This window comes from Myxocyprinus asiaticus, chromosome 42 (assembly GCF_019703515.2).
Source record: "Myxocyprinus asiaticus isolate MX2 ecotype Aquarium Trade chromosome 42, UBuf_Myxa_2, whole genome shotgun sequence".
In the NCBI taxonomy this organism is placed as follows: Eukaryota; Metazoa; Chordata; class Actinopteri; order Cypriniformes; family Catostomidae; genus Myxocyprinus; species Myxocyprinus asiaticus.
The window spans coordinates 30,322,001-30,338,117 of record NC_059385.1 but is presented as its reverse complement, the minus strand read 5'-3'; the positions used below and the strand labels follow the sequence as shown (position 1 = coordinate 30,338,117).

The 16,117-nt window shown below is 39.2% G+C and overlaps 1 protein-coding gene across 7 annotated transcripts in view; it reads left to right on the top strand.

Moving 5' to 3' along the window:
* Positions 1-16,117, top strand: part of LOC127432328 (protein transport protein Sec31A-like) — a 34,989-nt gene that overhangs the window by 12,886 nt on the left and 5,986 nt on the right. For 2 of the 7 annotated variants that reach the window (XM_051683233.1, XM_051683240.1), the window contains 17 exons: positions 141-302; positions 391-543; positions 656-886; positions 981-1,055; positions 1,156-1,203; positions 3,570-3,762; positions 3,997-4,175; positions 4,629-4,755; positions 5,414-5,559; positions 6,035-6,208; positions 6,365-6,547; positions 7,624-7,719; positions 12,522-12,615; positions 13,005-13,322; positions 14,766-14,801; positions 15,497-15,555; positions 15,639-15,890. In XM_051683233.1, the coding sequence (XP_051539193.1) occupies positions 141-302; positions 391-543; positions 656-886; positions 981-1,055; positions 1,156-1,203; positions 3,570-3,762; positions 3,997-4,175; positions 4,629-4,755; positions 5,414-5,559; positions 6,035-6,208; positions 6,365-6,547; positions 7,624-7,719; positions 12,522-12,615; positions 13,005-13,322; positions 14,766-14,801; positions 15,497-15,555; positions 15,639-15,890 (2,526 nt within the window). The remainder of the gene's footprint in view (positions 1-140; positions 303-390; positions 544-655; positions 887-980; positions 1,056-1,155; positions 1,204-3,569; positions 3,763-3,996; positions 4,176-4,628; positions 4,756-5,413; positions 5,560-6,034; positions 6,209-6,364; positions 6,548-7,623; positions 7,720-12,521; positions 12,616-13,004; positions 13,323-14,765; positions 14,802-15,496; positions 15,556-15,638; positions 15,891-16,117) is intronic. The other 5 variants (XM_051683237.1, XM_051683236.1, XM_051683234.1 and 2 more) reach the window with 5 other exon arrangements.

Here is a 16,117-nt window from a genome sequence, read left to right as displayed (position 1 = left end):
ACTTTGTCCTTCCTTAAAAGGAACTGAATGCATTAGCCCATGAACAACAAAAAAATGTGATATATTACAATAAATATTTTAATAATCAACAGCCCTAAAAAACAATTTGCTTCTCGTATTTCAATCCCGTTACCTTTTAGGTCCTGTATGAGCTGCCTACCAGTGCTCAGTGGTGCTTTGATATCCAGTGGTGCCCAAGAAACCCAGCTGTGCTGTCTGCTGCGGCCTTTGATGGACACATCAGTATCTATTCTATCATGGGAGGAAGCAACGATAGCGCCATTAATGCCCAAGCTGATCAGGTACAACTGAGCACTGAACACAAGCACAAACATTGACTTGTCAGCCTGGTCCTCTCACAGTTACTCATGATGTTCTTTGGGTCTGTAGTTAAGTAGCTCATTTGGAAATATGGATCCCTTTGGCACAGGGAAGACACTACCTCCATTACAACTGCCTCAACCAACTACCACCCAAAGTGCCATCGCACCTCTGAAGAAACCCCCCAAATGGATACGTAGACCAGTCGGAGCATCTTTTGCTGTACGTGCCAAGTTTGCAGTACATGTCTGTCACAGCATATTGACATTTTATACACAGTAAACGCATGTGCTTGTTCCAAATCAATTTTTTTATTTATTTTTTTACCAAACAGTTTGGTGGAAAACTAGTCTCTTTGGACAACATCAAGCCAATGGGACAGAACCCCCAGCAAACCGCTGCCCATGTTGTTCACATCAGTCAGGTTGTGACAGAAACGGATTTCCTGGATCGTTCAAACCAACTTCAGGCTACCCTCACTGCAGGAAACTTTCTGGAGTACTGCCAGACAAAGATTGAAGCTGCTCAGAATGAGTCTGAGAAAACTGTATGGTCTTTTCTGAAGGTAAAAAAATTGAATACTTCTTGAATTGTCTGCTGTTCTTGTAACACCTGGATATTCATCAACTTGCAAGTTCCAATAGATATTTCTATCCTAGGTCAACTTTGAAGTAGATGCACGAGGGAAGTATTTAGAACTTCTGGGATACAAGAAGGATGAACTAGCCCTAAAGGTGTGTTATAAATATTTCTCCCTAGGTGTACTGTAAATCTCTATTATTTTTGTACTGTCTCAGATTGTTGATCTTAATCATTTCTGTTTGTGGTTTTCAGATTGCATCGGCATTGGAAGGAAACTGCAAATCTGATGATGCCAATGTGGTAAGTGCACTGGCCATGATATAAATGCTGAAGTTGTCAACCGTACTGGATTTAATTTTAGTATGTTTGACTTTGTATTGGTTTTTGAGAACCAAAGAAGATGATGAGTTATTTTTAACTTCTGTTATGTTTAACTTCTGTTAACATGCAGTCAGTGGACAAGACAACACAGAAACAGGACCAAAAATGTTTGGTTTCCTTTAATTTGTTTCTTGGCAAAGGGAAGTGAAATGATTTTGGAGTGCATACTGCCTCGCCAAAAACCTTTAAGTGGCTCATTTCATTTTTTTAACCAATAAGCCAAACACACTGCTGAATATATATTTAAGCTTGGATATCCTGTTTACTCTGGACCGACTACCTGAAACAAAGTACTTGAATATTTTACATTTACATTTATGCATTTGACAGACACTTTTATCGTAAGTGACCCACAGTGCATTCAAAAACAATGCATTTTCAGTATGTGCATTCCCTGGGAATTTAACCATGACATTGGCATTGCTAGTTGAGCTACAGCAACACTAGAGGAACACAAATCTTTCAACTAATCAATGACATGACTAGTGAAATTTTAGCAAATTCACTGAATAGTTTGTTTCTGTCGAAAAAACACACTGTAGCAGCATGGTAACTTGTAGAACCACTTTGTTTCCTAGCATACTCATACAAACCTGTGCACCCTGACCCTTGGCAGTTGCTTACCATCTAGCCAGTCAGAGGGGAACTGACCATTTTTAGCAAACTCTTGCCATTTCTATTTGCAGTGTACATGAGAAGGTCCTTGAACTGTTTGTGGATATGCCTTTTGAGACTAATTGTTAAAAGACCAGGTTTGGGTCGTTATTGATAACCCACAAAAAATGGCACCTGTGTTATCTAATACAACATTTACTTGCTGTGCACAACAAAGACAGCAGAGGTGGCTCATTATTTGCTAACCTGTTTGTACCCAATTGACTGTTATTGGAGAAACTGGATCTTTTACATAAAATCTGCTGAAAAATCTAGGTTTCATTGGCTTTTCATATCATCACCATTTCTGCTATGTAATCATTTTATTTGCTTATTTGGTGTGTGAAGCATTTCCCAACCCCTGCTCTGTACCCGACCATCACCTTACACCTGCCCCTGACCTTGGGTCAGATGCTGATTCTTTTTAAGCCTGAACCAGGACCTGAGGCTCAAACAGAACATGAACCTATTGCTGTGGTGGCTGCCCCTCAGTCTCAACTTGCAAGTCCTCCAACCCTCGAGCTAAACCTTCAATCTGTGAACTAATCTTTGCTTGAGCTCACTCTTGTCCCCAGTGCAGAACCTAAGCTTGACCTGAAACCTGAGTCAGAACCCTCAGTGGACTTCACCCCACCAATTGACCCCACCACCTCCTTTGACCAGACACCTCTAGTTGATCTCGCCTCCTCCTTGGACCAGACACCTCCAGTTGACCCTATCACCTCCTTTGATCAGACACCTCTAGTTGATCTCATGTCCTCCTTGGACCAGACATCTCTGGTTGATCTCAACTCCTCATTGGATCAGACACCTCCAGTTGATCCCACAACCTCCTTGGACCAGTCAACACCAGTTGATTTCACCTCCTCCTTAGACCAGTCATCTCAGGTTGATCTCACCTCCTCATTGAATCAGACACCTCCAGTTGATCTCAGCACCTCCTTGGATCAGTCACCTCAAATTAACTTTGCTTCCTCTTCTAACATGATGCCAAAGATTGATCTGCCTTCTAGCCTCCAACTGATCACCAACAGTCACAGTTTGATCTATGAAATTGAAATCTACAATTACCACCTGCTGCAATGGTGCCACAACAGTCTTTCCTATCATTTGCACCACCATTTGACTTTAAAAACTCTGTGCTAACCGATCATCAACCATCTGGAACAGCGTTGGCTCCACAGTTTGATCCTCATCAGTCCGGGCATGTTTTAGCTCCTCTACTTGAAATGGAAAAATCAGTGCCAGTTCTGTATTTACCAGCTGATCTGCAATATCCTGTGTCATTGTCTGTTTTTGATCTACAACAACCAGCACCTGATGCAGTTCCACCATTTGACCCTCAGCTAGTGTCTGGAGCTGTTCTTGCTCTTTCATCAGATGTTGTACATCAAGAAGCCATGTCTATGCAAGCTTTCCCAATTGACCCCCAACCACTTGCACAGAAATCTGACCTGATGGTACCACACCTTGTTTCTGACACTGATCTTGTGAATTCCAGTGATTGTCACCCAAAACTACAGGATGTTTGAAAAGGCATGCAGCAAACTGTGAAAGTATAAAATTAACCAGGTATCACATGAGGAAGCCATGCTGTTAATCACTGTCAGTAACACATTTTTCTTATCCAGGTTGAGGACAATAGCCTTGTAGAGGAGCAAGCAGAAACCCCTGAGGCAGAGACGTCTGACCTAGACGAGATTCCTGTTGATGAGGAAGAACCTGTTGTTGAGGATATGTCCATCATTGAAGATGCTTCAGCTCCTGCCTCAGACACTGTTACAGCCCCAGCTTTAGATGCTGTTAACCTCAAAGTTAGCCAGGGCAAGTTTCTCTTTACATTTTTTTTAATGTTCTTCATAAACATTATAGCTACTTTTGGCAGGCATTCACACTTTGATATACCTTAATATGATTTATTAAGTAAATCAGTTCTAAATATTTAGAGTAATTTGACCAATTCTGGTAATTCTAGTTATTTAGCATTTGACCTGTTATACTAAGAATAAGAATTGCATTTGATATTCATAATTTATTTTATGATTTCTTTTGTATCAGATATTGATGGACTGATCACTCAAGCACTGCTCACTGGGGATTATGAATCTGCTGTCAATCTCTGTCTCCATGACAACCGAATGGCGGACGGCATCATTCTGGCTATTGCTGGTGGTCCAGAACTTCTGGCGAAGACTCAGAAGAAATACTTCAACAAAACTCAGAGTAAAATCTCCAAGGTGAGGTCACACAAAACCACTGACATATACTGCTAATATGTTACCACCACTGTATATTCAGTACATTGTCATAGGAGTGATTATAAGTGAGACTTGTCCTCGCCATTGTTTTTTATTTTGCCCTAGATTACAAAGATTACTAACCCTAAACCAGCAAGTTTTTTTAATTTATTATTATTGATTATTTGTTGTTGTATATTTTCTTCCAATACATATACAGTAGAACCTAATGTGTATTAAATGTAAAGTTTATTTTCCTGTCAATTTCTCAGATGTGCTCAAAAATTAACTGCTGAATGAAATGTGTACGATGAAGATTGTTTCATTCCTTTTTTTTTTTTTTAGTTTTTATATATATATTTTTCTTTATTTTTCATCACAATGATGACATGGTGTATTTAATACATGGCCGTGTTCTCTACCAAAGTAACGTAGGATCAATATGTATTTTAGCTCATTAGTGCAGTTGTAATGAAAGACTGGTTGGACATTCTGGAAACGTGTGACCTTCAGAACTGGAAGGAAGCTTTAGCTGCAGTCATGACCTACGCCAAACCAGAGGAGTTCTCCTCTCTCTGCGGTGAGTTTAGTATATTTTTCAGTGTCTCTTTTGGACAGAAAGGTCACATTTACGCCTTTATTACACTACAATAAATGTCCCTATTGAAAGAAACAAAACACACTTAAATATGGCAAAAATTTCTAAAACATTTAGCAAAAAAGTCTGCCAGTGGGATATGGTCAACTTCGTATAAATTCTTAAAACTAACATAAATGCCCAGACGGTAAAACTATTAATGTATCTTAAAACTAGATAGAAACTAAGCAAGTTTAACTTTTCTTAAGTATTGAATATTAAGCAATTTTTGGTATTTTAGTTTTTTAGTATTTTTTTTAGATTGTATTAAAGGGATAGTTCACCCAAAAAAAAATCATTTACTCACCCTCATGATGTCCCAGATGTATATGACGTCCTTTCATTTGCAGAACAGAAATTAAGATCCACTCTGTTAGTCCTCACAATGTGAGTGAATTGTGACCAGAACTCCTTTATTCCACTTCATTTTGCTTCTGAAGTGAATGTGTCATGTTTTAGGACATTTAGATATTTTTACTGAAAAACAAGACAAGGCAGTGTACTCCATCCAATGAAATTTTCACCTGAAATTTGAAATCTACAATTCTGTGCATTTGATTTCACAACTTTAAGCATAAATGTGTGATTCATTCTCATGCAGGTCTGCTGGGCACCAGGCTGGAATCTGCTGATGACACTGAACTGCAAGCGCAGGCATGTCTCTGCTATGTCTGTGCTGGCACAGTAGAGCAGCTGGTTGCATACTGGGCCAAAGCTCAGGACTGTAACAAACCGCTGTCACTGCAGGTGAGATGAGACTACATGAAACCACTCATTCAAGACTGCAGTTCATCACGTTTCACAGCAAAACCTGCAGTGTGGGCTGCAGTCAGTGCTGAATTGACTAATTATGGCCAAGTCAACATGAAATGCGGTTCACATTTCACTTCCATAATGTTATTTTACAAAATTAAAATAAAAAAAATAGATGTGGTGTGGGACTTGATTTTATCCATTGTTATGAATTGATTGGATCATGAAGTGGCCATTATATACCAAAATGGGGGCAGGTGGTTGGAGGGTAGGGGTTGAAAAAGTAAGAGGATTTATGATGTTGGTTGAAAAGGAAAGTAATTTCAGAGGCAGAGCAAGTATTTTAGAGCTCCAACTTTCATGGCAAACCTAGAAATATCAGGAAATTGTATATGATTTTTTTTTCCAGGCCTCAAAGTACTTTGCCAATTGTTTTATCTGTATTGTTGTCGTTTGTGTGTATGTGTAGGAGCTGGTGGAGAAGGTGGTGGTCCTGCAGAGAGCTGTACAGAAGGCTCAGGGTGGTGTTTCTCCTGATGTGGGAGCACTCCTGGCAGAGAAGATGAATCAGTATGCCAGTCTGCTGGCATCACAGGGCAGCTTACAGACCGCCATATCATACCTGCCCACCAACACTGAACATGTAAGAGTCTATGGTCTTTGTCTATCGATATTCGTTCCATAGAGTCATACAAGAGGAACGTTTTTCCTAGATATTGAACTATTATTTCCAATAAAACCAAAATAAGGTGCCTATTAGGTTAAACCTCATTTTTCTTTATTTTAATATTTGTTGTAGGCTGCTGTGCAGCAGTTGCGAGATCGCCTGCGCAGAGCTTTGGGTCAGCAGCAGTCTGCAGCTGTGATGCAAAACACTCGGCCTGCAGCTCCAATGCAGACATGCACACCGGTCCAACCTCAGCCTCCACAGGTCCCCACACAGCCCACTGCTCCTGCTGTACCCCCTCAGTATTACCAACAGGTACAACACACGCATACAGCTGAACAAACTCTCAGTCTTACAGGGTGTTCACACGTACAGAGATCTGCAGCATCAAAGCGGCCAGAATCATTCATTTTCAATGGGAGTTGCCGATTTCCAGCAACATTTTATGACGTGTTGCATCGTTTACATTAAGATTTTCTCAGCATGCAACAAAAGTTTACCTTTGTTCCCTACAACCAAAGTTACACCTGCTCGGCAAACTCAAGCATTGAAATTGCCGTATGTCTGAATGCCCCATTAGCCTTAAAAGAATGTTCCAAGTTAAGCTTTGTCAACAGAATTAGTGGCATGCTCTCGATTACTACAGAAAATCATTTTAAATGATCCCTCATTTAAAAAAATAAAAAAATAATTTGTGGTTACAGAAAGGAACTTTGCATGGAAGTACACAGAGCTAGGCCAGTAAATATTAAAATGTACACAGTTTTAAAATCTTTTAATTTAAAACCCAGTAACTTTCACACAATAATACATTTTACACCAGACTGATCTCACAGTGAAATCAGAAACAGTAGGTGGACTTTTCTTTAGCAAAAATCGGTCTGTGCTTACCGAAAATTGAAACACTGCCCCCAGTGGCCAAAGCAAGTGTTGTTGGGTGTATGGACACGTGTGAGCTCCATTCTGTGGGTGAAATGTCCACAGAGGGGCGCCAAAAACGAGTTGTTTTCAACTGAACAGGCTGTAATACAGTGAAGAGGAATGTATATTTTATAAACTGTAACCCCAAACCTAAATCTAACCATCAGTGGAGTAAATATGTAATGTTATAGGGAAAAATGCAACCTCTGATTGCTCCGAATTGTGGTTGGCACTGATTATATTTTATATGAACCTATGTCTCCTATGTCTTAGCAAATTTGAAGAACATTTACAGAAATAGTTTCGCGCAGGTGGGGTTTGCTTACATCAGTTATTTTTTTACAGCTTTCTTTAAAAGCCAGTATGAGCTCCATGGACAGGTGTTACATGTCCCCATTCCTTTCAATCTAAGACCCCCCATCCAGTGGCCACTTCCAGCGTGTGTGTGTTTTTGTGTTTGTTGTGTTCAGGGTAGATCTGCCACTACTGTCACGTCTTGGAGTAACCAAACCCCAACAGCTCTGCCCAGTGTCCCTTGCCCGCTCGTGCCCGCCGCTGACCCACAGGTACAGACTGTCAAAGCTGTGCCCACGCCGCTCACACTTACAGATACAAACATAGCACACGAGCAACACTGCACCGCTTCTGAACGTCTGAACCTCTCATATTCTTACATTTCCTTTTTGCTTTACATCTTTTGTGATCCTCTTTGAAAACATGGCACCTCTATGGAGAATTTCCTTTGAAGCACTGCAGCATGAAAAATATTCTGGGTTCAGTTAAGCTTACCACAGAAATTCCTCAGTTTGTAAAAACAAGTAAAAATTAATTTTACTGTAATGCACTCATAATGGATATCTAAGTTTAATGCAAAAATGTGCAGCTTATATGAATTCTTCCATACAAAAATGTGTGTTATTGGACCTGTAAAGTTGTCTACATAGGCATTTTAATGGTGGGGCTATTTTTCTAGGTGGGTGAAACATAATTCCGAGTAACTATTTGTGCTGGGTGTAAATAGCACCTGCCACACAGCGAGGCTATTTGCAAATAGTCTGGTAGAAACACAGAAATTGAACACAGACTGCACTCCTAGTGTCACTGCAGTGGTGTGTAACGATGATGTAGATGTGCTTTATCCGTGTGAATGACCCGGGTTCAAATCTGCCTTTTATCCCACTTTTTCCCCCATCCAGTTTTCTGTCTGCACTAATAATATTTCCTTTAATACTACTTATAATAATAAATAAAAATGAATATAAAGGTTGATTTCATCACAGGTATTTTGTCATGGTAAAGGCCTGGGAGTTGAGAGAAAGGTTTGATCCAGGTAAAATTAACCATGGTTTTACTATAGTAATATTGTAAGTACCATGTTTTTTGTTGGACGCCATAGTTTTCATGCAATTAATCATGGTGTTACTACAGTAATATGGTGGTAATACAGTAACCATGTTTAATTTTTGTGGTTTCTATGATTTCACTACAAAATACCATGGTGCACTATCATTGACGTGCACAGAACGTTGGCTACAAGGGCACAAGCCCCTGCCAATTTTGTTCATAAATCTAAAGGTGCCCTTAAGAGCGTGGAGGTGCCCTTAAGAGCGTGGAGGTGCCCTTAAGAGCGTGGAGGTGCCCTTAAGAGCGTGGAGGTGCCTTTAAGAGTGCGGAGATTTAAGCAGTGTCTTTACTACAGCACAACCCGCCACCCCACCCCCGCTCAACAGCTGTTGACAGCAGATTTCTCTTCACACTCTATCCATGTCCTTTCACCCCTGCCACTGCTAAGGTCTGAGCACGTCACTGTGCACTATGGTTACTGTAGTAAAAACATGGTTAATGTTTGTAAGGGAAGGTCAGGGTTAGGTTTAGGGGTATGGGGTTGGTGTTGTGTGTCTGGGGAATATAAATAAACACAATAAACACACTGCAGGGATGCCCTTATACTGTATGTTAATATTTAATAAGGGTTGTAAATAGTAAATGACTCTTTTTGCACTTAGTGCAAAGAAGATGCTTTTTGTTGCTATTTACACTAGTGCAAATAGCCTCTGCCAACATAATTACTGTGGATGAAGTTTAGAGAGAGACCACTTATCAGTTTGACAGCTGTTATTTACAGAAATTCACACTTTTCTTCTTGAATGGTTATCTACTTGGTGAATGTCTAAAGTATAACACCTAACAACACCATAACATCATTGTGTGTTCAACAGGAAACAATACTGTTCACAGCTAAAGCAACTTACTTAATGTATAGTTTTCAGAAATTATTTTTGCGTACGTTTTTACATAATAGCCATTTATTGCCAAAATTAACAAGGTAAACACATGCACCATTAAGCCACAACATTAAAACCACCTGCCTAATATCGTGTAGGTCCCCCTTGTGCTGCCAAAACAGCTCTAACCCATTGAGGCATGGACTCCACCAGACCTCTGAAGGTGTACTGTGGTATCTGGCACCAAGACGTTAGCAGCAGATCCTTTAAGTCCTGTAAGTTGGGAGGTGGTGCCTCCATGGATTGGACTTGTTGGTCCAGCTTGAGATCTGGGGAATTTGGAGGCCAAGTCAACACCTTGAACTCTTTGTCATGTTCCTCAAACCATTCCTGAACAATTTTTGCAGTGTGGCAGGGTGCATTATCCTGCTAAAAGAGGCCACTGCCATCAGGTAATACTGTTGCCATGAAGGGGTGTACGTGGTCTGTAACAACATTTAGGTAGATGGTACATGTCAAAGTAGCATCTACATGAATGCCAGGACCCAAGGTTTCCCAGCAGAACATTGCCCAGAGCATCACACTGCCTCCGACGGAATGCCTTCTTCCCATGGTGCATCCTGCTGCCATCTCTTCCGCAGGTAAATGATGCACACACACCCAGCTGTCCACATGATCTAAAAGAAAATGTGATTCTTCAGATCAGGCCACCTTCTTCCATTGCTCCATGGTCTAGTTCTGATGCTCACATGCCTATTGTAGATGCTTTTGGCAGTTGATACCAGTTTTGGTAGGTACTAACCACTGCATACCGGGAACACCCCACAAGGTAATCTGCCGTTTTGGAGATGCTCTGACCCAGTCGTCTAGCCATCACAATTTGGCGCTTGTCGAAGTTGCTCAGATCCTTACACTTGCCCATTTTTCCTGCTTCCAACACATGAAATTCAAGAACTGACTGTTCACTTGCTGCCTAATATATCCCACCCCTTAACTGGTGCAGTTGTAACGAGATAATAAATGTTATTCACTTCACCTGTCAGTGGTTTTGATGTTGTGGCTGATCAGTGTATGTCCGACCATTTATACCATTCATATTATATTCGCAATGGTTATCATTGTCAAAAAGCTAAAATAAATCAATTAAAAATTGGTTCTGCATATCATATGCAGAAAAATAATCATTATCGGTCGAAAAATAAAAAAAGACAAATATTGGTCAGTCTCTACTGGAGTTTGCTCCATGTAAACTGCACTTTGCGGATTGTTACGTCATGTCCCATTATTTGTATTTATTTCTTTCTTTCTTTACATTTAATGTCACTTTTCTATTTTAACATTTTGCCCAGTGGAAGGCCTTGCCCTATAGACCACTGTTAATGCATTACTATACATTACTATTTTTTAACAAACTTGAGAGAAGAAACAAAATTGTTTTCTGTGGTAATAGATGGAATATCACAGATGCTGTTTATAGACCTAATTGTATTGAACCCAGAATCTTATTTTTATTGTACAAAAAAATATTCCTTTCATATGCTCTCTTTTTCTGTTAACATCTAATATGTTGTTTCACTACCATTTAACATCCTTCACTATTAACCTTGTACAAATAATCTCGCGTGTCTCTTGCTACTGTGGTATGATGTTACTCGAGTGTTTTATATTTGTAACAAGTTCCTGTAATATGTCACCAATAATGAAATCTCTTCCATTGACCTAATGAAGTCCAGTCTTGCAAGGATTACATCATAAAGCACACCCCACCCAACCTTTGCATTGCTGATTGTGTGCTGCATGTTTGTCTTTTGTCCTGAACTTTACAGTGCAGTTCAGCTGTAGCTGCAGAACTCCCCAGTTGTTGGGTTTTGTTTTTTCAAAGAAGAATAATTTTGGATTCAAATGATCTATTTTCAGTCTTGTCAGAGGTATGTTTCTTCTAAGGCAGCATCCAAACCATCATGAAACCTCAAGGCTGATTTGGAGTGATCTACATAGGCAGCAACTCACAAGCAGCATCATACAAACAGCACTAGTCACTCTGTATAGTTTCTTAGGGATAGCATGCTGACCTGATCAAGATGGCTCAAGATTGTCTAGTAGTTGATGAGTAATGAGTCATCTACTTTATAAAAAAAAAAAAATATATATATATATATCTTTTTTTCAAGCTTCTATATTTTTATTGCCGGGGCTTTAAAGAGGATTTGTTTTAACGTGTATTATTACTGTTTGTTTAGTTTTGAAGAAACTATCATTCAATCAAACAGACATTGTTAACTGTTTTTGTAGGTTTTGTTTTGTTTTGTTTTGCTGTTAGTTTTGTTTAATGTTTTGGTTTTTTGTTTTGTTTCGTGTTTTTTTTTTTTTTTTTTGGTTTGTTTTTTGTTTTGGAGGAACTATGATTTCAGTTACTCAAGCTGAATTTATTTTTTTCAAGCTACAATATTTTAGTGGCAGAGCTAAAATCAAGGGGGATGAATTTGTTTCATGCAGTTTATTTATTGTGTGTGTGTGTCACAACTATAATAGTTTATTAAAACATAATTATTTAGGCAATTTATTTGTTATATTATATTTGTTATTATATCTGTCAGTTACCCTGTTGAGGGCTGTGCTCAGAGTCCATATATCCCTAAGGGGCTGTTCACACCGAACATGTTTTTGCATTCGTTTTTGCATTTTTCAATAGTTTTCTAAGTAAACATGCACGGGACGGACATCTTTTGCCCAGTGTGCCATGTCTTGCTGGTTTTTTTTTTTTTTCAGCATCTCGCTGAGGAGCGTCACATTTTTTTAGATGCTGTATCAGCTTATAAAGAACTTAATAAACATGTCTTGAGACACCTGCACTTTTGTTCTGTTTGTAGCGGCAAGTCTAGCTTTTTTATGTTTCACTAAGGACACGTTAATGGCTGCGTCTGATTAATGTGCGATGGGAGATGACCCCTAACAAACCGAATTATTCAGGACTTCCCAACTAGTTGTTTAAATAACACCCCCACTAGCAAATAATGTACTTTTGCATGTCCTTTGTGTTGGTGGCAGCCTGGATCATTGGATCAAGCTGTCTTCCCCTCAAAACAAAGTGTGACTGAAGGCACTCTCAATGAATTTCTCTTATGTCATTCTTCTGTTCTCAGACTGAGCCCACATCTCCAGCCTTTGGTCTTCAGTCAGCAGTGAATGCAAGTGTACCTTCCTCCACTCCATTCATGTACTCCCAGCAGTACCAGAGTAAGTATACAAATACCCTCACAGAGACTGTAGTTTTTCTTGTTTTTACACTTTTATCTCACTAAAAGACCTTAAAGGTGAGGTGTGTCATTTTATTGGATGTTTAAATACTTTCTTTGCCATACACACTTTGCCATTAAGGATCATAAAAAATAAAAACGTAAGCAATGCATGAATTCTTTATATGGACGCTGGTTGCTGTAAAACCTTTGCATGAACCTTTTGCAACATCTCAAGTTTGTACGGAAATGTATGTAAACTTTGTTAAAGATAGTTTTACTGTAGCTGTGTTAAATTAATATTTACACTCATAACTTGCTACAGTAATGTAAAATAACTCTATACGTGACTAACTGCATATGCCTGTTCTGTGTTCAAATGAACTGTAGACTACCCTCCTGTTCAGCAGTTCACACCAGCCGTCTATCAACCTGCCCAGTACTCTCCCTCTGCGGCTTCTCCTCTTCCTCATCCACCTTCCTCCTCCTCCTCTGCTGCTTCCATCTATCATCCACAGTTCATGCACCCTGCTATCTCTCAGCCTCCTCCCCAGGGAGGTCAGCATTTCTCTCCTCCTCCTCTCTCCTCTGGACTGTCTTTCCAGCATGGTGGGCCGGGCTCGCCCACAACCTATCTTCCTCCTGCGGTGCGCAGAGCTTCAGGTACAGAGACTGACCCCGCACTGATCCCAGCCTCACAGAGAACAGGTCTGCACCACAGTACCAGCTCATTAACATACAAGCTATGACTGCTGAAACCCATTGAATAATCCAGAGCAAGAGCAAAAAAAAAAAAGCTTTAGTTTAAAAAATGTTGTGTCTGTAAACTTGCAGATAAAACAATATGTGTCGTTTACACTTAAGACAGGGCAATAAAGAAAAATAAATAAAATGGAATGATATGCAATATATTTCTCAATATTTGTATACAGTAATTGCCCTGAAATGGCGTAAAAGGTTGTTTTTTCAGAGGAACTATTATTTTAACCAACAAGCCTTTTTTTTTTTTTCTTTTTTTCTGAGGAACTGTCTTTTTAACCAAAAAGCCTTTCTTTTTTTTTTTTTTTGTGCTCATTTTATTTAACATTTTAATACATGGAAAATGACACACAGAGACTTCTGTAAACATTTTTGTGGGTTCAATCAGAGACACTATCAAAGCATATCTTTGTTTATGCGTGTAATTGGCCTAATGGCCCAGTTTTTAGGAAACTTGCTGACCAAATAAAAATTTATTTTACATCTGCTAAAATAATTTTAATGCAGTTGAGTATATTGTGAACACTGCTTAACCCGGTCAACTAAAAAATTTTTGTTTCAATGAACAAAAAGAATAAAGGGCGCTTAAAATAATATTTTTGAAATTATATATATATATATTTTTTATTTTTATTTATTTATTTATTTTTTATTATTATTTCATTTATATATTTATTTATTTATATATTTATTTCTCCCAATTTGGCATGCCTAATTCCCAATGTGCTTTTAAGTCCTTGTGGTCGCGTAGTGTTTCGCCTCAATCGAATCGCAGTTGACCGTCAACCCGCGCATCTTATCACGTGGCTCGTTGAGCGCATTGCCACGGAGACATAGCGCGTGTGGAGGCTTCGCCCCATCCACCGCGGCATCCACGCACAACTCGCCACGCGCCCCACTGAGAATGAACCACATTATAGCAACGACGAGGAGGTTATCCCATGTGACTCTTCTCCCTAGCAACCGGGCCAATTTGGTTGCTTAGGAGACCTGGCTGGAGTCACTCAGCACACCCTGGGATTCGAACTAGCGAACTCCAGGGGTGGTAGCCAGTGTCTACCACTGAGCTACCCAGGCCTCCTAGTTTTGAAATTATTTAGTTTTGATAAATTTGTTTCATTGCAATTCACATTTTCTTAAATGTGTGTACATTGTTGTATACTGTATATCGTAATGAACCAAAAAAAAAAAAAATGTATGTTAGATTTTACTTGTATAGCACACTCCGAGTTAACACATAGAGTTGTTTTACTGGCAAGAACAAGCATCTTTGCCATACAAATGGAGACTTCTTGATATTTAGAGTGTATATAATAGTCTATTGTTCAGTCTGATTACGTAGACATTATGCATACTTTAAATTGTCTAGAATTTGCTATTATTTATTCACAGGAGGATTAAACCAAAACACAGCCTGGTCTTTGGAAGGTGAATTCATAAATAGAGCTACAACAATTTAATATTGTGGGCCATAATTGTCCACCTCCAATTATAACAAAATCAAATACGTGCGAAAATCAATCAGGCACCATTTTTTACTGGCTATAATTTACTGGAAGTGATTTTGCTCAATGGTTAACACATTTGATACATTTTCATAAAAAAAATCTGTAATAAAAACGTACTCTAGGTTGAAAATAATTATAAGCATCACAGCTTGTCTTTGATTCACATAGTGCTGCTATCATTAGATGTGTAATTGGGTCTATGCTTCCATTGTCACAACTCTTTGACTCAAGTAGCTTCTTTTACATTTTTCTTAAAATCTATTTTGTTTAGCTGATCAAGTTAGCTCTAGTTTTGTGTTTATAGTTATAATAAAAAAAAGCAAACTGATGGATTACAAGCATTGCACATTTGTAGAATTGCTCATTTAAAACCAAGCCTTATCCAATCTTAACTTTATCTAAAGCATCATTACAAATCCCAGCAGAGCATGCCATTATTGATGCACTCTTCTATTACCTGCTCTTGAATTCACAATAGCTGTGATTATGAACTTCGAATCAGTATGATGTAATGTACAGTAACAAGTGTATTCCATTTATTAAAAGGTAGGTTTGGCCATGCAGGGCCCCTATAGAGATAAATAATAAGAAGATTTGTTCTCTGTTCTTCTTCAGGACCCCAAAATGGATGGAACGACCCCCCCAACCTCATCAGAGCACCCAAGAAGAAGAAGGTGAGCTTTATTTAAAGTCATCTCGCTTATTGTGTACAGAGTTATGCTGATTTCTAGAAAACGTCCTCTGTTTTGGTTTCCAGATTCCAGAAAACTACACTCCACCAGCCCCCATCACAGCACCCATAATGACCCCTCTAGGGGACCCTAAGGCACAGGTGGCCCCTGGTACACTGACCAGTCAACCTCAACAGCAAGTTCCAGATCAGCCTGCGGTCCCGGCCCCCTTTAACCCCACACAACAACAGTCAATGGGGCCCCCAACCCAAAATCCCCACCTGCCTCAGGAGCACATGGAAGGTGCGCCTGGAGCACCAATTGGAGATCTCATAAAGGTATCAATTTACATAACAGATTGATAGCTCTTTTTTTTTTAAAGATGGGTTTTTAAACCTTTTTTTGAAACAAGGGTTTCTTGGTTACAGTCAAATTAATTAACATTATTATATTCTGTAAGTGTTAGATCATTAAAGGTATAGTTCACCCAAAAATGAAAATTCTCTCATCTACTCACCCTCATGCCATCCCAGATGTGTATGACATTCTTTCTACAGTACAACAC